Below are 22777 nucleotides of genomic sequence, written 5' to 3'. Positions count from 1 at the left end.
TAGAAAATTGAAATTGAAACAGCTTCTGGAATATAAACAAAGTGCCTAATAGAACACTGATTTTAAGTATTTATATGGGCTTTGTGGCTTGAAACATGGTTTTGGAGCAAATTCTACCATGATCTCCACTGAGTCCAGCTGGTTCAGTTCACAGAGCAGTTTTGGTCCATACAAACCAGATTTCTTTCAAAGGAAACTAAACTAAAAGCTCTGTCTTGGATACGCATAAAATACACTACAACCCTAGATGGGGCAGAACAGTGCCTGATTCTTCAAACAGCTTCAGATATACACTTCATATGGTCATTTAGTCTAGAGGATCAAATTAAATCTAGTTCAGTGTAAAATGCTAAGACGGCTTATAATGTAGAAGCAGGAGCCTCAGCATTACTTGCTTCTATGTACTCATCTACTCCTCTGGCACCAAATTAGTTGCTAATGTACCCATAGCCTGTGACTCAGATCTGTAGAATTGAGATTTGTGACTCTTCTACCTACTTTCAAGTTTCTCTAAGTGTGTCTTAGATTTTCAGGCCTCTGCTCATTCCTGTAAGTAGGGTTACCTACTGTCCCCAGTATATGCACCCTTTCTGGACAAAGGGTGTCGTACACCTCCATCTCTATCTCCTGTACAGACAGGACACAGAACCTGCCCCATAATGCAAATCCATAATGCTCCTGCAGGGAAGGAGGTCAAGTGATTTACCGTAAAGGACAGATGAAGAACTGGAGAAAATAATAATTCTTTTTTCCCCTAAAAGATAAGAATTTAATAAAATGTTCAGTGACAACCATGCCAATTTTACCTGAACTTCCCGTTCAGTTATGACTACCATAACTTTAATCTGCAGTTCATCTTCAGTGGAGGAAAGCCAAATGCTCAAATCTACATACTGAACACAGGACCAGCCTATGCTCTGTTCTTAAATATAGATAACTGGCTCATACAGCAAACACAAGCAATTTGTTTAACCTTTATGAAGCCACTTCCTTATCTACAAAATACAGTTAATAACTACTGTCTTACAGCATTTCTTCTCGGCTGTCACAAAACTTTTAGGGAGGTTTGGTGGAGAGCATAAGGCAGCATTATGCATCATTGTTTTTATCTGTAGCATTCTCTAAATTATTCATTCAAATCCTGCACCACACACTTCATTCAGATATTTGCCTAACTCAAGGAACAATTAAAATATTTCCAGAATACATTTCCCATTCCAGGTTCAGTTACAGATCAAAAGAAAGGCTGTTGTGTAAACTGCATACTGCCATTAGCAGAAGTATTCTCATCATTGAAATAGATTAGCTTGAGCTACAGGGGGAAGTCAGCATTGGGCTCATATTGTAATAAGTAGGAGCTCGCTCTTTGAGGGTTTGGTGAAGCCAGCAGGAGAATAAGCATAATGACTACCTTTGATGAGGCTACTTCCAAATAAAAAGGTTAATACTTGTTTTGCCTTTAAATGATCTTGGAAATGCTACAGGTCTATAGCATACAGAAGGCACAGCTTTTTTTCAGAACTCAATGTTCACTTACATTAAATCTTTTCTTTTTTTTTCACTAATAGTTATCTAGGAAATGCTTTCAAACATGTTCATTAACAAATGCCCAACTAAAGCAGATTTGCAGTGTTTCTATGGAAATATAGCTATTAACTGCAATGAGATGGAGATCATTAAGAACTGAGCTATTAAACAACCATTACTGAAGTATAATGGGTTAAAAAAAATCAGGATAATCTAACAGTGACTTAATTTATCAAAAAGATATCCCCAAACACTTCCTCACGTTTTCGGCAAAGAAACGTAATGATGTTCTTTTTTGTTTCATTCACAAATCTGCTGGAGCATATTGCAAAGAAGCCTCAGGTTTTCCCTTTTCACGCACCTCACTTTTGCACAGTCATTTGCACTCATATTTTCAGCTGTTTATACATGCAAATAATACATTTTCCAGTGCAGTCTCCTTGTAACTTGCACCTCTTCAGAGTTAACTATATCTCTTCAGATAGGTGTGCTTTCAGAGAACACTAGCTGCAAAATTCTATCAGGGAACCTGTTTTAAAACTGGTTATACTGTATTAACATCTTGCGAACAATTTTTCATGCCAACTATTTGAAAGCAAATGAAAAAAGTATTCATATATAGGTTTCTAAAATTAGAAAATAAGCCCAGCCCTTCCAGTGAATTCAGTTTATCTTGTATCCTCTTTGAAATACCAAACCTCGCCATATTTAGACAATTTAGCTTGTGACATCAATTTCAGCATTAGCAGTCATCCATGAGATTAGAAGAAATAGTAGTACAGTAGCTCTGTCTCTGACAACTGCACCCTGAAGTGCCCAAATATGAAGCAGCTTGGTGAAAGTAATGAACATTTAATTCACATTTTTGCTGTCTTAATTTAGGGTTTCCTTTAATTGTTATGAAACACTGGGGGGGGGGAGACATTTAAAACATAGTGGTCATGTCACCAAAATTGAACTGAAGCTCTGAGCCGGTGCTGTAGCAGCCAGTGGATGCAGCAGCAAGCTACTGCTACTGGACCTGGAGAAATCTATTTGAAAACGTTTCTCATATTCTTGCTTATACATGATTACCAGCCAACCACTTGATTCTCCTTCTTCTCTTTCCCTTTTCTTGCCATCCTTCCATCTCCTTTTGCATTTCTTCTGTTCATCACTTTCTGCCTTCCTACTGCCCCCTGATCTGTCTCTATTTCCATCTCCATCCGTTTTTCTCTCTTTACCACATGACTATAGCATAGCATTGCTGCAAAAGTCAACAGAAGGTTTAGCATGTAGTTTATGAGAACAGAGGTTTTCTTTCTATAGATGACAGCTACCTGATTCTGGAATTTTGAAGTATTTAGAGACATATTACAGTTAATTATTCCTATCTTTACGAGTATTTCCACTGAAACTTAGGGCATTAGCCATCAAAACTGTGCTAAAGGTCCAGCTCAGACTATAACCTATATTCCACTTATTTTAAAGAAGTAATCTGAGGAGCCAGTAATATTCAGAATGCAAAAGCAGGTATGTTTTTAGTCACCTGTTGTTTTCTTCTTGCACTTTTAGTTCGATTGAATAGAATTATTCACTTAAACAGCTCTGGAAAGCACTAATACTGGAAAGGAAATACAACCTCCTTCACTAAATGTTTGTTTTTTTTCATCCCAAATCTAAAACTAAAATAAAATCAATGTGGATGGTCCAAATACAGAAGATTCATGAGTTCTTTTAAGGAGGATAATTGGGGCCAGGAGGTGAATTCCAAAGCTCTCCTGGAGAGTAATTGCAGCCCATTGACATACTGAGCATATTTTGGCTCCATCAGAAATGTTAAATCTGTATTTGGCCATGGATAGATTGGAGTATGTAGTTTACCAAATATTGTGTAGTTTCTGTTACAAAACAGAGCAGTAATATTTTTTCTAAGACAGCTGACATGCGTGAGACAGAAAAGAAAAATGGTTTTACTTCCTTCCTAAGCTGGAGCCTGACAACAAGCTTGCTCCCCCCCCCCTTTTTTTTCTGTTGAGAAGTTGCAGCTGTTTCAGCCTTTCTTATTGTGCTTGTTTTCAGAGTGTGACTGGGAACACAGACTGAACGTACAGCTGTTGGGTGCAAAGTGAATCAGGTATTTCACAGTGGTTATTTGATTAGAAAACAGCACCCAGTCACACTGTTATAGTTGACGAATCAGATTTTCAGCTGGTGTAGAGCAGCCTTGCTCTGCTCAAGCCAAAGGAGCCGTGCTGTGAATACAACTCACAACTGCAAAAGACACTTTCAGTACCAGGCAGAATTTGGTGAAATTATGGTTTGTAAAATAAAACCCCCCATGATACATTGAGATAAAGTATCTTCTGGTTTTGCTCAGTGCCAGTGTGATTTCCCAACCCCCAACCCCCGTCTGAAGCTTGGTATTATTTCAGAGAGTGACTTTTGAGTTATGAAGAAAAGAGCAAAGTTCTTCAGGAAGGGGAAATCTTTCTGATAGCTCTGGGGAGAGTGGGATATGGGAAAGTTTTGCAGGATTTATTCTGAAAAGCTCACATTTGGTCTGGCCTTAATGAACAAGAGATCGATGCCCTTCACATGTGCAGAAGCTGGTTTTCAGCATAACGCTGTGCCTGGAAGCAGAACACTGCATGTGCTCCCTATGCTTGAAGGTAAAGGCCAAGCAAATGCACTGCTTGTTGGTGCAAGCAGAGCACCTACTTCTCTATCCTCCTCATAGAGAACTTTCCACTCTGCGTTTTACAGCTACTGTGGGCAACCACTCTCTTTGGATGCAATTCTGACAGCAGGGCCATCCCATCCTTTTGACTATACCAGTGAAACTCAGTGCACAGTGGGGCAGCACTAGGCCGCATGTGGAGTGAGGAGTTCCCCCATGTGCCCTCTCATCTTCATGGGTCAGTAGGACAGCCATCAGTTGCTTCTGGAAGTAAGGAAAGGGTTTTCCCATGGGCATACATACTCCGTGAGATGCCGTCAGCCACATTCTGGCGGCAGTCGTGTCCAATCTAGCTGGATATGAGCCAGCTCTGGCTGTGAAGCCAAGTGTTAGCAAAACATGGTAATGCACTGTCATGTCTCAACAGATTCTGGACTGAAAATGGCTTAGGGCACGAGAACCAAAGCATGATGGCACAGACAGGCCTTGCTGGAGTAGAGCATGTCACGCAGCAGGCTACTTGCCCTCCTCAGGGCCTCTCTGCACTTGTTAGACATGAAACAATAGAGAATCATAAGCCTTATTCTAGGAAGCAATTATATTCCTTTTTTTTTTTTTTTTAAGCCAGATTTTTAGCTGAGAAAGGATGTATGGGGTTAGAATAAAGGTTCAAGGAGCAGTTATTCCTTTCTCTGTCAGGGGCTAGGATGGGTAAAGGAGAGGTATGAGGCATGTAAAAGCACACAGTGATTCTTCTCCCAGTACTCTCCTGCTTCTGGCACACAGTGGCCCAGAGGTTCCCTGAGCTGGAAATTGTAGCCATATCTGGCATTTGATAGTTCTTTATGGACTTCTTTTCCATGCATTTTGCTTACTGTTTTTTGAAATTATCGTTTTGACCTCCATGGTCAGCTTTGACAATGTCTTCCATAGTTTCGTCCTGCTTTGAAAGATGAAGAGCTTCCTTAACCTGCTGCCTTATAATTTCATTTGGTGCCTCTGATTCTGTCTGATGAGGAATAGGGACAGGGAGCTCACAGCTCAATGCTTTAGGAAGTTTTCACACACTGAGCTTCAACTTGTTGGCTTCACATTGAAGTAGACAGAACAATTGATAGTCACATTCATTTCCTAGGAACACTTGAAAACAAACACCATCACGACCAACAAACTTTAACACACATCTCATTTCTCTGAAAAGAGAGAAATTAGCATGTGTCATAGCTTCTTTCATAGATTACATGCCAGGGAACGTAATGCATGCAACAAAAATTAGTACAGACAAAAATAATCACATCTTCTTTTTATTTGTAACTGCAGTCAAGGCTTGGAAAGCTTTCACCCAGAATTGAGCAGGAAGAGAGCCAAGCCTTCAGCATTGCTCTCCTCTTGGAAACAGCAAAGTGACAAGTCCTCACCACTCCAGGAATCAAGGCTCAAAGCCATGGTTCCTATCAGCAAAACGTGTTGATACAGAGCAAAGAAGTACAGAGCTTTGCAACTTTCAGCATGGTTGTTCAGATCCAGTTTATATCATAGTGTACTGGGAGCCATTTCTACCTTCAAAATGATCAAACTTCTTTTGATTTAGTTCCTGTCCCACTAGACAAGTGTAGTCATAGCAAAACACACCAGTGCAAGTGGCAAGCAAGTGACATGTTGGAAGCAAGTGCAAGGAGGTTAAGAAATGCGTGAGCGTGGACCTTAAGCCTTACAGAGCCAGCAGGAGGAAGGAGTGGTGGGATGCCCATGGAGTCATTACAAAGGTTGTCCTCAGTGCTCGCTGCTGTCCTTCCTCTGTGGTCCAGCAATTCCCTTGGCTTTTCAATACTGGCAGTCTGACCTATTTAAGGCTAAATGCAAACTGTGCATATGTGCATTTATAGGAATGTTGCAGTCCTTCCCACTTTGTCGTTTTTAAACAAACAGAAAACTGTCAAACTCTTGATAAGTAACATTTCATATCTATAGCTTAACTTTTAAAAGTTTTGTAATAGCAGTTCTTTCTGTGGTAAAGAATGTATCTTGATGCTGCCAGAAAAAAAACCCATCAAATATTGCATAATGCAAAATCCATATCATCACATTAAAATTAACACCTGGTGCCAGATAACTGTTTTGAGAGCACACATGTTTTAATATTCAGTTTGAGTAGTAAAGCTTACACTTTTCAGAGGAGATCCATTATACTCTCCATGGATTAGAATGATATACTGCATTTAGAGAGCTACATATGTGCCCTTTGCAAGGCTATGCTGCATATCCCAGCTCACTGGAGGCATTACACAATAAAGCTAACCCTGAGCCTATCTCTTGCTGGGTAATGGCATACACCTGCCAGACATCCAGGGAAAAAATAACAATATGATACTTAGATGGGATTGATTTTAGAAAGTCTCTCATTTTTGCAGAAGGTATTTCAACATGTAGACAATAACATTTGTAATTCAATCCTGCTGACTAGCAGAACTGAGCACCAGAATGATTTTTAGAAGAAGCTGTTGCATGCTGTTTTTTGACTCAGGTTATTGCAGTCTTAATTTGCTATATTATGCATAAACAAACCTAAAGTCAAGTCTTGTTACTAAACATCAATACTAGATGATGGCAATGAAATAATACTGAAATGAATTATTTTCATACTCATGGAACTAAGTGATCACTGACTTCAAATATAAAGAATATTAATATATTTATTAACTAACTGTTACCTTCACGGAAGTGCTTTGAGCTATGTTGAAAGACCAAATACTTGTTTGGTTTTCTCTCAGAGGGACATTATTATGTTTGCTTTGAGAAGGACGTGGTTGTAGTTACTGGTAATGAATGTAATTCTCAGGAGAGCTATTTGTAAGAACATCAGAAGAGCCACATGGGTTTAAACGAAAGGTCCATCTAGTTCAGTGCTCTGCCTCCAGCAGTGGTGACAAGTGGATGCCCAGTGACCAAGGCAACATATGTAATACCTTCTGCTTCAAGCCTCCAACTACTTTCCATTCTGGGGGTTTCCTGAGCTATTGGGTTTTGTCTGTTTAGGATACGTGTACAGGTTTCCATGTACGTGTGGAGTTTCCCTTTGAATGCATCCCCTTCCCTCTTGCATTCACATCCTTCAGCAAGGAGTCCCCATAGGTCATCACACATTGCTAGGAAGTCTTACTCTTTTGTTTACTTTGAACATGACTCTCACTTTTGCCTTTTGATGGTGTTTAGTACTTTTATTAGATGAGAGTAGATAGTCTCTACCCACATGATTCCGTATGCCTTTTTCATATCATTTCCACACCTACCCTTACTCAGTTGTTCATTATAGCCTTTTCATCATCTTTATTATCTTTGCATCACTTTTGTCATCATCTGAACCTTTTCCCATTTTAACATACTCCTTTTGTCATGGGGCAGCCAGAACTGCACAGAGAATTCATGGTTTAGGCAAGACATGAATTTGTATGACATCAGGATGTTTCCTGATTTGTTTTCTAAACCTTTTCCAATAATTCCTAAGCTTTTCTTTGTTTGGGTTTTATTGGGTTTTTTTTTTTTTTTTTGACAGCTGCTGAGCAGTGAGATGATGTTTTCATGGAACTATCTATCATATACCACTTTAAATTCGTCTTCACTGTATTTTAGCTGCCATCTTATTGCCTTGACATGCTGTCCTGTAAAGTCCTTCTGCCATCCTTCATAGTCTGTTATCATTCTTATCACCTTGAATACCTTCAGATCATCAGAAAAATTTGTCACTGGATGCTCAGTGACATTTCCAACTCATTTATGAATATGTTGAAGAGTTCCTGACACAGATACCTTGCAGAACGCATCTGCTGACTTCTCACTATTGCAAGGCTTGGCCATTTACTGCTAACACCTGCTTGTTCTCTTTTGGTCAGTTATTTAGCTGTGCAAGACCTTCCCTCTCTCCTAGCTGCCTGAGTGCAGGCATGTAGATATCCTTTCTCTGATGCTCTGGAAAATGTTTGATTATTAAATTAATTATTAAAATGTATAGAAACCCCAACACGACCCCCAAAAAAAGAAACAAAACCAAAACTGAACAAGCAGAAAATTAAATCAGGACTTTACAGTCTTTGCAAAGAGAAACACTTCTGTACTACTGAAGCATTTCCATGGTAGAAGTAGCCCGTGTATGATAGTGTGTCCATGGTAGATTAAAGCCACACTGTATGCATACTAGTTCAGTCCCAAGCAATAAAAATCAGAGGTTTATGAAGTCCTAAGTAGCCTCTTCTTCCTGCTGTAGAAGCTGTCTTCAAATTGCTTTTTTTTCTTCAAGATTATGTTGGATTAGGGTAGGATAGAATTTCAAAGACTGGTCTGATGGTGCAAAAAATGGAGTGTTACATAGACCAAAAAGAGCATTTTTGCATCTAGTATCTGTTATGGCAGCACTGCAGGCTGGTAGCAAACAGGAACTTTTATCCATAGTCCCAAATGAGTTAGGAATTGTAATTTGAGCTCCGTGTGTGTCATAAGGTCAGAGTCTTTTTTACTTGATCTTTGAGCAGGTGATTTGACTATCAGCCTCAGTACAATAAAGGTCAGTCAGTGTTTAAAGTACCGAATAATTTTTCCAAGATTGTAGAGATAGGATCCAGATTTTTATGCACTGCTCTGAGGTTGCAATGTAGATATGTTTAAAGGGTTAACACTGTGGCTCAATCAGAAAGAATGCTTGGCAATAAGAGGAAGCCTGGATTAATGATAGAAAAGAATTCTTAGCATTTTATAGCAGTGGGTATTCGAGATGAGACATGGCTAATGATCAACGAAAAAGGTATTTGCAGCTGTGGTGCTACCTCTCCTCATAATGCCAACATTAATCACGTTTTTTCATGCAGCTTTGCAGTCCATTCTATTTTTCATTGTCCTGAATATAAAAACAGAGCTCATGCCCTAATACACTGAGTGAGAGACCATACTTCTGTGTCACCAAAATGATCACACCTTATTGATTTCAAAAAGCTTCACTTTCTGTACTTTGAGACAAGCTTGTAGCAGTCTTTAAAAAAAGCCAGGTTCATTTTGAAGAAAAAGAAAAGCCTCTTGTAACACCAAACTATAAATACCTCTGGGATGTGAAGCACTTATTGCCATGAATTAATTCCTCATATATTTTATTTAAGTCTTGAATTACAACAAAACATCAGCTGTAATTACAGCATCTCTAATTCGTTTTGGAGTTCGCGATTTTGTTGAAAGACCTTGGCAGTATGAAAAGCCAGTGAAATCATGTAAGTCAATGTCCTAGCTGTTCTGATGCTGCCTTCACAGTCAAAAGAAAAGCTTCATTATAGTGAAAAATTAAACATTTGACATACAAGTTATTTCCAGAATGGCTTCAATCTTTTTAAATAATGAACCCCATTCAATCTCAGCAAATGTTGATTATCTAAAGTCCTTAAGCAAACTACACATGATTCAGCTTTTGAAACATGAACATGATCTTCGCTCATGTAAACAATCCTCTGCCTTTGTTGCCTGATGCTATCACATTTGGGTGCGCATCCTTCTGGATCACAGGCACAAGCCTATAAAATCTCACTATCAAATATCCACCCCAATCTGCAGATGCTTTATGCCTCTGTTTAACAGCCATGACTCATCCCATTAAAGTCAACAAAGTTACAGTAGTAAAGTTAAGCGTGTGTTTGCAGGAGTAGGCCCAAATTCTCAGAAGTATTTAGGTAACTCAAGATGCAGAGAGATGACTAGTTGGGGAATTTCATGCTGGTGTGACTAATCTCCCTAAGATCTCCTAAAGTTGAGAGAGAGAGAAGGCTGTTGCAAAGGAGCTTCAGGACAACTAAATTAGGCTCCTATTTTGGAGCATCTTCCAAAGAAGTCTCCAGCTCTCCCTGTCATTTAAGATGTGCTTTGAGCACTCTGTCCTGGACACCTGGCTCCTGCAGAAACCAGCAGGACCCAGACCTCAAGGTGCCCAGCCACATTTTGCAAGGAGCTTGCCTACAGCAACAGCCACCTCACCATCTCTGGGAATCAAGCTCCATGTATTTCTGGCTCTTTAGTGCTGCTCACAGTGGTGACCTGTGCCTGCCATAGGTTTGCATTCTAATGGCCCCACGTGCATCAAGACCAGATACGGTTAACACAAGGTAAACTTTACTTTTCAAACTGAAGGACCAAAGTGAAAACAAATGGAAATACCTTTGACTTTTGAAGGCCTGGAGTTTTAAGATTCTTTTAAATTGACCTTGTAGATAAAATTCTTCTTTCCTCAATGCACAGGGCTAAGTGACCCATCTTCATTTTTTAGGGTTGATTTATAAATACCTGAAATTAAAGACTAGAAAACATGCAATGAGTCCTTCATATTTTAATAGATACAATGTATTTTGAGAATCCTCCAACAGCCATGATTTTGCTGTGTTAAATAAAGTAGATTTTATAGCTCTTTAATCAGATCATGATGGAACATTATGCAAAATATTATGCAATGTAATGTATAGTAATTTATGCAAGCAGAGAAGTGGTAGGAATGCGAGACCACTGAGCAGCATGCGTTTGTGTCACACACTGCCTGCTGACTTTCCCAATTTCTTTGTTGCTTAGATAGTGGTTTCCCGTTCAGAACCCACGGCTCCACATGTCAGCTTTCAGCTTGACTCCCACCCCGTCTCTCCCCAAGTTGTCGTCAAGAATTCATTAGCAGATGATGGCTATACCCTGGTAGTGACTGGGAAAAAGGTGAGTGGTTCATAATCTAACCCTTCTGTGCACTGTGGAAACTTGCCTTCAGAACAGCAACTTTCAGTAAGAGCAACTATTCACGCTGCTGCTTTATGCTCTGCATCCTCCCAGCCGCGCCATTCCCTTGGGAACATTGGAGGGGTAAGTTTCCTCCAGGATTATTCCCCCCAGTTAAACAAACCGATAGCCTAATATCAAGAAATGTTTAAATAATGTAAGAGCTGTGATATAAACCAACAAAAGTCAGGAAATGCAAATTTTAAGGCTGAAACCCTGTCCATAATTCGAGTGCTTGTAAAGAAAGAAACACACAATGGCTTAAGAAAAGAATGGTGCTCACAGTTTCCTGGCTTTTGTTGGTTTGTGTCAGAACATCATAACTTTTGAAGGAGGGGTATGTGTGCAAGAGTTACTTGGGTTTGTTTAAAATGGGGAGTCAGTGTTCATAGTAAGGTTTGAAAATTGCTTTAGCATGTAGTCTGCAAAGGGTTAATAAAAGATGAAGAGCTGTCACAAATACACTATTGTCAGAAGTAGATATGCATTGTAGAATAGGTTTAAAACATCAGCAGATAATGTTACAGATAATCTAAACCATAATCGTAAGCAATAATTTGACTTCTTGAGTTCTATAGGAATTTACAGAAATACATCAGCCATTAGTAAAGGTGGTTATTAATCATTTATTAGAAATGTATGAGATATTTACAAGAGTAATCTTCAAGAAAATGTCCAAAATAAATTCAAGGAATGGACTGAGGTGTGAAGTATGATGTACTTATGTAGTAATTGCTGATTTTAATATTTTGACTAAAAGTAATTGTTATCTATTAAGAATAACTGTTATCATGAATAGCCTTATATCTTAAATAATATACATTTTAATTCCTATTTTAGGTATAATATAGGGGGGTTTATTATAAGTGTTAAAAAACAAGTACATGGGCAGTCACATGCTGGAAATGCGTCACAGACATTAATACAGCCTTGACAAGGTTGAAATTCCCATCATGCCTATTTTTACAAATATATGAACTAAGGCACACTGAGATACACTGTTTTTTCCAAGAACTAATGCAGAACTGGGAGGAGCACACTGCTATTTTCTTTTTCCATCAGCAAAAAATGCTATCTTGCTGTAAACACCAGATGCTGGTAGTAACTGTATATAACAGTAAGATGCCTTTAGGGTTTCTCCCAAGCGAATTTAAAATCATGTCAGTTAAATTACTTATAAGATCCTATAATTACTGAGCTAAAGAGAATTTGAACCGTGGCTTGCACATCTGAAATCTGAGTAGCACCGTGGCGCACTGCATAAAAAGAGACTCTCTCTGCCACTTAGTGTATGTATTTAGAGGATCTGTGCATCATGTCTTTCCATCTACAGGTAACAAAGATCCCACTGAAGGGGCCAGGCTGCCATCACTTCAGGTCCTGCAGTCAGTGCCTGCTGGCACCTCCCTTCATGGAGTGTGGCTGGTGTGGCCAGCAGTGCCTCCGGTCTGCCGCCTGCGCCAGCGGCACCTGGACCCAGGAGACCTGCTTGCCTAAAGTTTATGAGGTAAAACGGGGGACTTCACATATTTATCTTTGAAGGAAGAATGCGGTCTGTGCTCTGAGGACATTTTCTCTGTATTTCTACGCAGTTATGATAAATGAAGTGTCTACTTTCCTTGACTTCCCCTTGGACATAGCATCCATAAAGCCTTTGGCTGGATGGGCATGCTCTTACTGAGTGCGGTGGGCTCAGCTGCTCATGAGAGGAGGGCCAAGAAGATGCTCAGAGGGCTGGAGCACCACTCCTGTGAAGACAGGCAGTGAGAGCTAGAGTTGTTCAGCCTGCAGAAGAGAAGGGTCACAGAGACCTTACAGCAGCTTCCAGTGCCTGAGGGAGCTGATCTATAAGCTGGAGAGGGGCTTTTTATAAGAGCAGGTAGTGATAGGACAAGGGGGAATTGCTTTAAACTGAAAGAGGGTAGTTTTACATTAGATATATGGAAGAAACTCTACTGTGAGGGTGTTAAGTCACTGAACAGGTTGCCATAGAAGTTGTGACTGCCCTACCCCTGGCAGTGTTCAGGGCCAGGCTGAGTGGGGCTTTGAGCAACCTGATCAGCTCTCCCTGCCCATGGCAGGGGGTTTGGAACTGGATAATCTTTAAAGTCCTTTCCAGCCCAAACCATTCTATGATTCTGTGGTGGGCAGGTCTGTCTGAGCATCCTGGCTTGCCACAGGAGCCTTATCCCTGTGAAGCATTTACAGGGGGGAAACAGCAGGGGTCTGAGCCAGCCTGGCAGGGATCTGATTGGAAAGGCCAGTGAAAAAGGAGCACTCTTCCTTTCAGAACCCTCTCAAAGGGAGGAGGCAGAGGCAAGCATTTCCCACCCACAACTGCCACATCATGACCTAACACAGGAGATCTCCAGCCCTGCTGCTCTTCCATCCTGATGCAGCTCCAGTGCTGGAGGAAAGTGTGGTGTAGGGAAAAGTCCCTCTATGCCCTACCTCAGCTCTGTGACAGAGCAGTCAATCAAAGCACCACCCTGGGGGAGATATTTGTTCCTAACTTCCCTCCTTGGCTTCTCAGTCCAATGGGGGGAACCCCCAGCCACTGAGGGGGACGAGCCTGTAGGTGCACCCCTGGGACAGGGGACAGCAGGAGGCTGCTGCCAGCCAGCCAAAGCCCATCGAGGCTGTGCAAGAACACAGCCGCACGGATGAGCTGAGGGCCGTGCTGATGCAATCCTGTTTTAGTTTAGCTACGGTTAATGCAGGATTCATACCGGCCGGCTGTACGTGTAACCGAATCATCCCATGTGAAGTGTGACAGAGCTGTGAAGGTGCAGGCTTGTGGGGCACTTAACAGACCAGAAAACTGAGGGAAAGACAAGCATTAAACTTGCTGGTAGCATTTATACCCATTTGCTTTTGTTAGTTCATTTAACCTACAACATGTAGTTAAAAATAGATTTCCTTTATGGGCATACAGCTTATAAATGGGAAGTTTGATGTGCTAAAATCTCAGAGAGAAAGGGAGAGAAAAGGGTTGGTTTTTTTTAAGAATCATGTATTTCTTCCAACCAGGCAGATGATTTTATGTACAACAACTTTCTAAAGAGCAGGCAGGCACAGCAGCTAATAATCTAGAAACAAACCTAGAAACACATGTGTATGGGTTGTTTTTTTCTTTTCTGTTTTCACCTTTCAGATGTGAAATTTAGGACTAACACAGGCAAGATTCAATGAACAGTGAAACATCATAGAAATCAAACATAAAAGAGATGGAAAGGGGGGGGGGTGTGTGTTTGCCTTGCCTTCTGTTGCCATTTACCTTTGGGCAAAGGAGATGTAAAAAAATTGCTAATGCAGAATGTGAATAGTTTACTTTTCCCTCATACAAGAAGATGTTTCTTTCAAAAGGCCGTATTAGATGAGCAAATAGTCATTTCTGGCCTTAGTTTGAATGAAACTAATTCAAAGGGCTACACTGAGGGTTAGTCCTGATACATTTTTGAAGACTTCTGCAGGCCCAAGCGACTTGCCCATCCTGCACAGCTTGTTTTGTCTGCCCAAGCGCTCAAGCACAAGCAGCATCCCTTAACGTTTTTTTCTTGGCAAAACTTTCCAGCAATGGCTGGATGTTGCTGTGCCTCCTAAAAGATTGCTAAGGCTCTGAACTGCTTATTTTCTGATTTTCAGAGGTGCTGAGCTCATATAGCCCTCTTTAATTTCAATTATGAGTCTGTGCACTCAGCAGTTTTAAGAACCAAGTGCCTGGAACCTATGCGGAGGTGCCTAGATGAAGAGGTGAGTCCCCAGGGCCACCTCTGCATCCCTGTGCAGTTGCTGGGTGGACAAGGACTCATCCAGGGGAGCATGCTTTGGATGTGGGGCAGTGGGTGCTCCCCTTCCCCATGTGGCTCAGCCCTGCCAAGTCCAGTCTGCCCTTGTAATGAATATGCATCTGTGGCACTGATGGATCTTAAAGTGAATCTTGAATTACAGCATGCTCACATTGGTAGAAATTGCTTCTAGAAGGCTTGTAAGGGAAAAAATGCAGCTGAGTACTTAAATCCCTTTGGATTGCTGCTGTTAAAACAGATTTCATGCTCTACTGGACCATGACATTTAACATGATTACTGAAAAAAAAATAAAACAGATTATTCATCATCTTCTGATCTGTCTTTAAACCCATATGTATAAAATATGAGAAACAAGCTTGTTTTGTTCCTAACAAACAGAGGATGACCTGCTTTGCATAGTATCTGAAATTCAGTCTGAACCTCTCCCTAATATTTTGCAGCTTTCAGAAGGAGAGATTGCTTGAGATATGTCATATGATCGCTTTAACCTGAGGGAAACAGAGATCTTCTCCAGGGGTCTGGTCCTGTGGACATTAGCTAGCTAAAGTCTTCAACAAAGTTTTCACAGGTTATTGCACAAGGTAGTGCACAGTGGAAAAAAATAATTGGATTTTCATCTCAGGAGTGATGGCAGAGAAGAAACCCAGTGTCCTCCTGTGGAGACCTTTGTCTCTCTGCCCTACTTTAAGCACTTTCCTTGGAGCCATGGGTGGCGGGGAGCAGCCCTGCACTAAAGGACTCTGCCCAGGCATCGCCCAGCTACTGACAGCACAGCAGGGCTGGCACCGGGACATGGGCTCCCACCCCACACCTTGGCACTGTACCCCCCTCCCATCACCTCTGCCAACAGCAAGGCGTGTTTTGTCAGACTGGGCAAGCAGTGCTAGAGGAGAGGTGGGGGACTCAAGGGAGTCTCCTCGAAGATCACTTGTTGCTGGAACAAATTGCAGGCATCTGCCTGCAGCATTCAGGTCACGCTGAAAGGTGAACGGTATGTAAGAAGAAATAAATTGGTCTCCCTTTTGATTCTTTGTTGTGGTCAAAAATCTGCCATGGTTTGTTTCTGTTTTTAAATTCAGTCAGTTTAGCTGGCTTTCGTCTCAGACATATCGAGAACATCAGGCCTTCTGCTGCCTGTTTAGATTGGAGGTTTTGCTGGAAATTTCACATGTGGCATTGTACATGTTCCTGCCTCTTAATTAAAATGAACGGGCTGATGAAACTTGAATAAATAGATACTTTCTTCCAACAATTTATAAAGTATGTGAGTGGATATTAGCATAATGGCTGTCAACATAAACTAAAGCAAAATACAATGCTTTAATTTTTTCCAAAAGGAAAAAGAAAAGTTAACTTTATTAGCCTTAAAGTCCAGAGAGCAGCAGGGACAAGCAGAATGGCAGGCCTCGCAGCAGGACTTGCTCCATGTTATCAGTGGAGTTTCCTTGCTATGGGGAGCTTTTGTACCCTGAATTTCATAGCATTTATAACTGATTTGGGTTTTGCTTACTTTCTGCTACTTCCTGTGCAATATAAGTGCACAGAAGATGCCTATGTATACCTTGGTTCAAAGTCCAGGAGGTTCTCTATTGGTTCAGTATTCATTCCTGTAAACTCCCAAGAACAAGTCTGGGAAATCTCATTTAACTGTCAGAGGTTTCATTGTACAGAACAAATGGAACAAAAGATATGAATAAAACACTGGGGGTATTTCTGCAGAATGTGCACTTAGAAAACTCTGCTTAGAGGTCTTGCCTCCTAAATTTGCTGGCAGAATGTAGTAAATACATTTACTCTCCCTCAGTTAAGGCACATGGGCTGCTATCACAAGTCTCTTTTGGCAGGTAAGATCACTCCAAACCAGTTTAGTGCCTTTGTTTTTTATTCTGTATGGCTTAATGAAGCCTGATTTTAATGCCCTTATTTTGCTAACTTGTGGATTACATTTCAAACTCTTCAAATACCACACGTCAGTGCATTATTGTACAAAACATCGAGACATCCTGTACCCCCACAGAGCAATTTCAGTTTCTGCTCGGGTTTTGTTACTCCAAAAATAGATAGTGTGCTGAGATATTAGGCAAAGTGGAAAACTGGGATCTGAAGTCAATCCAGATTTTGAAGAAAAAAACCCAAAGAAATAAGGGAAAGTTAAAGTTGGGAATAGCACAGACTCCATGGGGTACTTACTGCTTGCTCTTGGCTGCAGTGCTGTGTCAGGGGGCTGTGCAAGCGTCACTGCCTTTTCATGGGTTTTGTGCAAAAGTACTGTTCCTGCATAGGTTCCCTCTTCTCTGCTTATTGAGAACTGATTCAAAGCTCATTAAAATGGGAGAGATTCCTACTGGCTTCAGTGCATTTTGGATCAGACTCTTTGTCTGGTTTCTAATGGGGGCAGTAAATTTCCCTATATTGAATATATGGTATAATTCTTTTGAAGTATTCTTCAGCTGCCTTTCTATCTACAATAGTTCATTTGTAAGTGTCTTGAAGTATAGCTGCAAGAGAGTTGAAAAGAAATGTGCTGTCTTACTGGATTTCCAGATGAAATAATAGCCAAGTATCTCTCAAACACTTTCCTTTCAGCTTGAAAATTAAGTCGGCTCCTTTGAAAGGCACAGCTGTATTGCATTTTAGGGGAAAAATTAGTATCACTAAAGCATTAAGTTGAAGACATTTAGGCACTATGGCCACAAGTATAAGTTCAGCCTTTCATTCTATGTTGTTTGTCCACTGGTACTTGTATGTTTGCAGAATTAAGCAGTATTGTTAAAAGTCCCTATAAACCCTGAACCAATGTCTTTTTCATTTTATTTTTTCTAATGGCAGTACTGACCAGTACTTTGGCTGAGTTTTGTAAGACTTCTGTAGTGTTCCTACATTTTTCCCACCATTGTTATATTTTACAGGACAATTTACAATATACAAAAAAAAAAAGCATTTCCTTTGTAGATTGTCTCTGTGTTTCTGAGGGGTGGTTTATTTTTACCTCAGCATTAGAGGTGACCAAATGTAAAAGATTTAAGGAAAGAACAGCAGAAGTAACGTTAACTTTATCACAGCCAATGCGATATCGGATTATGGTGTCTTTGAAGCTACTTCACTCTGAACCTGACTTTTATCAAGCTGACAAAAAATGGTCATTTTGGGGCTCTTTTGTGTTCAGCATTCAGCTTCTAAAAAATAAGTACGTTGTATGTTTAACATGCCAAAAATAAGATGTGAAAGACAAGAATGGTAGGATTTAAAAGACTGTTACAATGCACAGCTTGTCCAGTGCCCCTAAACACTATCCTTCAAAGCTTTCTAGTATAGGTTTTGTTATTTATTGCCACTGTCAGGGAAAGCTCATAATGTGACAAATGGAAGGTGAAGAACAATTAAGATGAATGGTAGGACATAGTCTACCAGAAGAAATGCTTTTCTAAAATTATTCCTTTGCACATTCTTTAACTTCATTTGAAGTTCAAGAAAACCTGATTTAACTAACACAATATTTTTTTAACAGATTCTCCCGAGCAGCGCTCCCTTAGAAGGCGGGACAAAACTGACGCTGTGTGGATGGGACTTTGGATTCAGCAAAAACAGTAGATTTGAATTGAAAAATACAGCAGTACACATCGGAGGACAAATTTGTGCCCTGGAAGCAAAATCTAGTAACAAAAACAAGTAAGAAACCTCAAATAAGAATTTCCCTTTATACAGATGTTCTTTATATGGTATGGATTTTCTATATGTATTTTCAATATAAACATTAAGTCTATAAGTGTCATCTCATCCTGAGATTTCAAACAGGAAACAAGCCCTTTTGATTGGTTTGATAAGCTCCCCAGGAAAAAAAGGGCTCGAAATGGAGATCAAATAAATCTAGTTAATGCTGATAGCTCCTACAGCAGCTTTTTCTGGTTTGTCTGCAAAATGCTGTTCAACATCTGTGGGAGCTGGCAAGAATTAAACTATTCAAAGGTTTGAAAAGGGGGCAGGTTCCTTTGGCCAGGATCCCGCTGGGCTCAGTTATGTCACCTCCGTCTTCCTGATCGGTGAAGCTGCTGGAGAGAAATGTGAGAAGATGCAGGTATTTCGTCATCCAGAGGCTTGTGACCCTCAGCTGCACCACTCCTCCTCCTTCTCAGAAAGAAGAAAGAAGTATTTGAGACAGTGGGATAATGGCTTAAATTTAAGACAGAGGTTATGCAGGTTGTGAGATTCAGTGAACATCCTCTCTCAGTTCAAAGGGTGTGACTACTACCAAAGCAGTGTGCAAATCATGGCACAGCTTCTTGATTTTCACATACATAACAGCGAAAAGGTCACCCTGCAGAAGTACCAAGCACTCTCCCATCTGCTGTTCTGAAGTCTTAATGCAAACAATATTATTTAAGCAGACTAGCTTGTGTGTTCAGTTCTGGGCAGCTCACTGCAAGAGAGGTATTGAGGTGCTGGAGCGGGGCCAGAGAAGGGTAAGAAAGCTGGTGAAGGGTCTGGAGAGTAAGTCTTATGAGGAACCGCTGAGGAAACTGAGGTTGTTCAGTCTGGAGAAGAGAAGGCTCAGGTAGGACCTTATCACTCTCTACAACTGGAAGGAGGTTGTAGTGAGGTTGGGGTTGGTCTCTTCTCCCAGGTAACAAGTGATAGGACAAGAGGTAATGGCCTCAAGCTGCACCAGGAAAGGTTTACATTGGATATCAGGAAAAATTTATCTACAGAGAGGGTGCTCAGGCACTGGAGCAGTCTTCCCAGGGAAGTGGTGGAATCACCATCCCTGGAAGTGTTCACACACCATGTAGATGAGGTCCTTAGGAACATGGTTTAGTGGTTGCCTTGGCAGTCCTGGGGTAATGGTTAGACTTGATGATCTTAAAAGTCGTTTCCAACTTAGCTGATTCTGTAATTCTATATGTGAGACTTTGTAGATGTAACGTAATACATTGACACATGCTGCCACAAAAGCTCAAGTTTGATTTTTGGTAATACTACATTTTATACAACAAACTTGTGTATATGATGCATTTTTTTTCTAATCCCGTTGTCTGCCAAAATTTGGCACATAAAGAAAATTCCAAAAACCAAGTCAGCCATTGAATGGGAGGTATTTATTTTCTCTAGCATGCTTCTTTTTATCCAAAATGCATTTGATACACTACAATTATTTTCTCTGGCCAAGTATAAACACCACAGTGTTTGTATTTAGCATTAAAGAAAACAACCACAGTTCTTTCAGCTGTTATTTCTGAAATGTTCCTGACACACATAGATAGATGATTTGTTTGGTATGGATCCTCCATTGTTACGAGTTTAAAGTGGTGCTATTTTAATACAGAAAATCAAGCCAGAAAAAAAGATGTAATCCAATCTTTTTCCTTGTTTTCCAAAGGTTGGAATGCACAGTTCCCGCTGCAAAAAATCCAAGTTTTAATATATCCAGTAGTGTTTCTGTTGGACATGGCAAAACGCTATTCAATACATTTTCATATGTGGTGAGTACTATGATTCAAACTTTGTTGTCAAAATTAGCTTCAATATTAACTGGAAGGAGATTCCTCATGAGTCCAATCCAGTATGGTAATTCTATATTCCTGTTGGCTTTATTATTACTTCATGGGAACGCTAATAAATGTTTTAAGAGTCTTCCTCTTCACATTTTGAAAATAATGTAACACTGTTCTTATTTTTACCCCACCCAGAACCCTGTAATAACAAGTATCTCTCCCACCTATGGCCCCAAATCTGGAGGAACATTGCTTACTGTATCTGGAAAATACCTAAACAGTGGAAAAAACAGAAGGATTTTTGTTGGTGAGAAGCTGTGCACCTTGCAAAGGTAAGGTACTTACTAAAAAGTGATGCCTATGATATTGAAATGGCTTGATTAAAATGTATTGGAGTAAGAAAAAAACAAACATGCATTGCTGTCCTCCCCTTGTGTTTCATAATGGACAAATGATACTGCAATAACCTTCAGTTCTGGATTACATCCTGAATTTAGGGTGTCTGAAAGGTTTCTAGAAGGAACAACAGTTCCCTGGAAGACTTGTTTATTCCGTGAAGCCTTCATTAACCTTATTAAAAGGTTGCATAGAGAAGTAGAAAATCAGTCTAATGGATTAGAAACTGCCCATTTCCCATCATTTTTGTCATCCCAACTTCCATACACTCAGCCCCTCATTTGTATCAGCTCCCAGTGAGTATCCGTTGGGTGTAGGTTACCATTTCCTACTGGTTTGCTCTGTGGAAACCTGACCAGTGTGGGAGTGTGGATCTCATGCAGATGAGCAGTTATTTCTGCACTACTATCAGTGAACAGCCTTCAAAACAGCGTCAGTTTGGGACTTTTCCTGGTGTATGTAAAATTGTTTTGAGGATCAAGCCAGAATTTCTTGTGGATCTGTGCTGGATCCAGTAGAAGCTCAGTCGAGAATCTTTGACATGCTCTGTATGGAAATGACTTCAATCCCAGCTGAATGTAAATGTTAAATACTAAGTACGTATTCTCTCCTATGGGCAGAGAAACATTCTGAATTTGGTAGCTGTTCTACCATGAAGAAAATCCTGCTTAGTCGTGTTTTCAGCTATAGCAAGGTGGCTCTAGAATTGTCACCTCTGTGGCCAAGGGCAGAATCCTGCTCACTGTGTTCCAGGAAGAGGATGTCCAGCAATTCCTCTAAATTTTGGGTCTCTTCTAATGATTATGAAAGTCGTAGTGGTGAAACGTCACACTTGCAGAGAATGTGGGGAAGCAATAGCCTATTAACATCAGACTCAGTCAGGAAAGATAAATTTTATTCTTTGCTGCTAGATGATTTATTGTATGCTCTTGATCAAATCAGCTAAGACTGACTAAATCAAGAAGGGGATTTTGGTATTCAAGTCTGATATTTAATCACTAACAAGATCTATCTTCAGCACTTCTGTTCAATGGCTACTTAATAGTTTAGGATGGCATTTATTGATGTCATCATTTCAGCTGGTTAGCTAATGGATAAATATATAAACCTTTAGGGAATCATTCGTCTGATCCATGTGAGAAGTCTGCTGTGGGGGTGAGATGACATCCAGCTCAGAGGCAGACATCTGCTTTGGTCAGGTGGACTTGTGGGTATCAAACTGTAGTTGGGGTTTATCCAGTTAGCATTGCCAGCACCCCTCTTTCTCACCAGCCCTGGAGAGTTCTACACAGGACTTAGCCAGTTTCTCAGGGCAGGTATTTCTCTACCTAAACTGTCAGCTTTCCACAGTTCTGAGGGCAACAAGATCAAGGGTTTATTTTTCCCTTTAAAATATGATAAAAAGCTTCCAGATACATATGAACAAGCCATTAAACCCTACAGCACATGGTAAACCCCACCTTCCTGGAAAGCTTCCGAAGTGCCAGTAAATGCCCCTTTCTTCTAATTTGGGGGCAATTTGTCACATCCCTGGAGGATGGCCCCACTTGGACGGCTCCTGGAGGGGCCCAAATCAATGAAACCAGGTGATAGAGTTACATTTGCTTCTCCAATCAGTTGTTATCCTTGCTTCTCATATGCTCTGCTCCCTGCAGCCACACTTCATGCACTTCAATATGCTTCACACCTCTGCTGCCCACTCACCCACTGAGATCAGTGTAGGAGGAGGACTTCCAGGGCCAAGCATGAGAGAAACAGGGAAAGGCAAATATCCCAGAGGCCCTGCTGCTGTGCTGAGTTCAGCCAGCTCTTCCTGAATTTTCACCTTCTCCTCCCTTCTTCTTGCCTTCTGCCTACCCCTTGGCAGCGCCCCCAGTCAGCAGGTGCCCCCAAGGCAGGACATGCTGGTTCATCCTCCTCCAGCACCTTTTCTTGAGGTTTTTAACACTGAGTAAACCTTGTGGATTTGAAAGAGAACGACATTATCCCATGGTTACAGCAGAACAAGTCATTCTCCTTAAACCTGGAGTGTGCTGTTGTTTTCCAGGTTGGAAGCTGCTTTACAGGGTGCAGGGGCTGGTGTGTCTGTCACAAGCACTGGGGAAATACC

The 22777-nt window shown here is 40.8% G+C and overlaps 1 protein-coding gene across 7 annotated transcripts in view; it reads left to right on the top strand.

Moving 5' to 3' along the window:
• MET (MET proto-oncogene, receptor tyrosine kinase) overlaps window positions 1-22777 on the top strand; it is a 95842-nt gene that overhangs the window by 35669 nt on the left and 37396 nt on the right. For all 7 annotated transcript variants that reach the window (XM_061373031.1, XM_061373032.1, XM_061373030.1 and 4 more), the window contains exons 6-10: window positions 10778-10912; window positions 12306-12479; window positions 18291-18451; window positions 20157-20259; window positions 20467-20603. In XM_061373031.1, coding sequence (XP_061229015.1) covers window positions 10778-10912; window positions 12306-12479; window positions 18291-18451; window positions 20157-20259; window positions 20467-20603 — 710 coding nt within the window. The remainder of the gene's footprint in view (window positions 1-10777; window positions 10913-12305; window positions 12480-18290; window positions 18452-20156; window positions 20260-20466; window positions 20604-22777) is intronic.

The sequence above is a fragment of the Neopsephotus bourkii genome, unplaced genomic scaffold (assembly GCF_033783945.1).
Source record: "Neopsephotus bourkii isolate Nb327-2 ecotype Australia unplaced genomic scaffold, CSIRO-AGI_Nbou_v1 NB_1624, whole genome shotgun sequence".
In the NCBI taxonomy this organism is placed as follows: domain Eukaryota; kingdom Metazoa; phylum Chordata; class Aves; order Psittaciformes; family Psittacidae; genus Neopsephotus; species Neopsephotus bourkii.
Note: the sequence above shows the minus strand (reverse complement) of the source record. Positions and strands in the feature narration are given on the sequence as shown.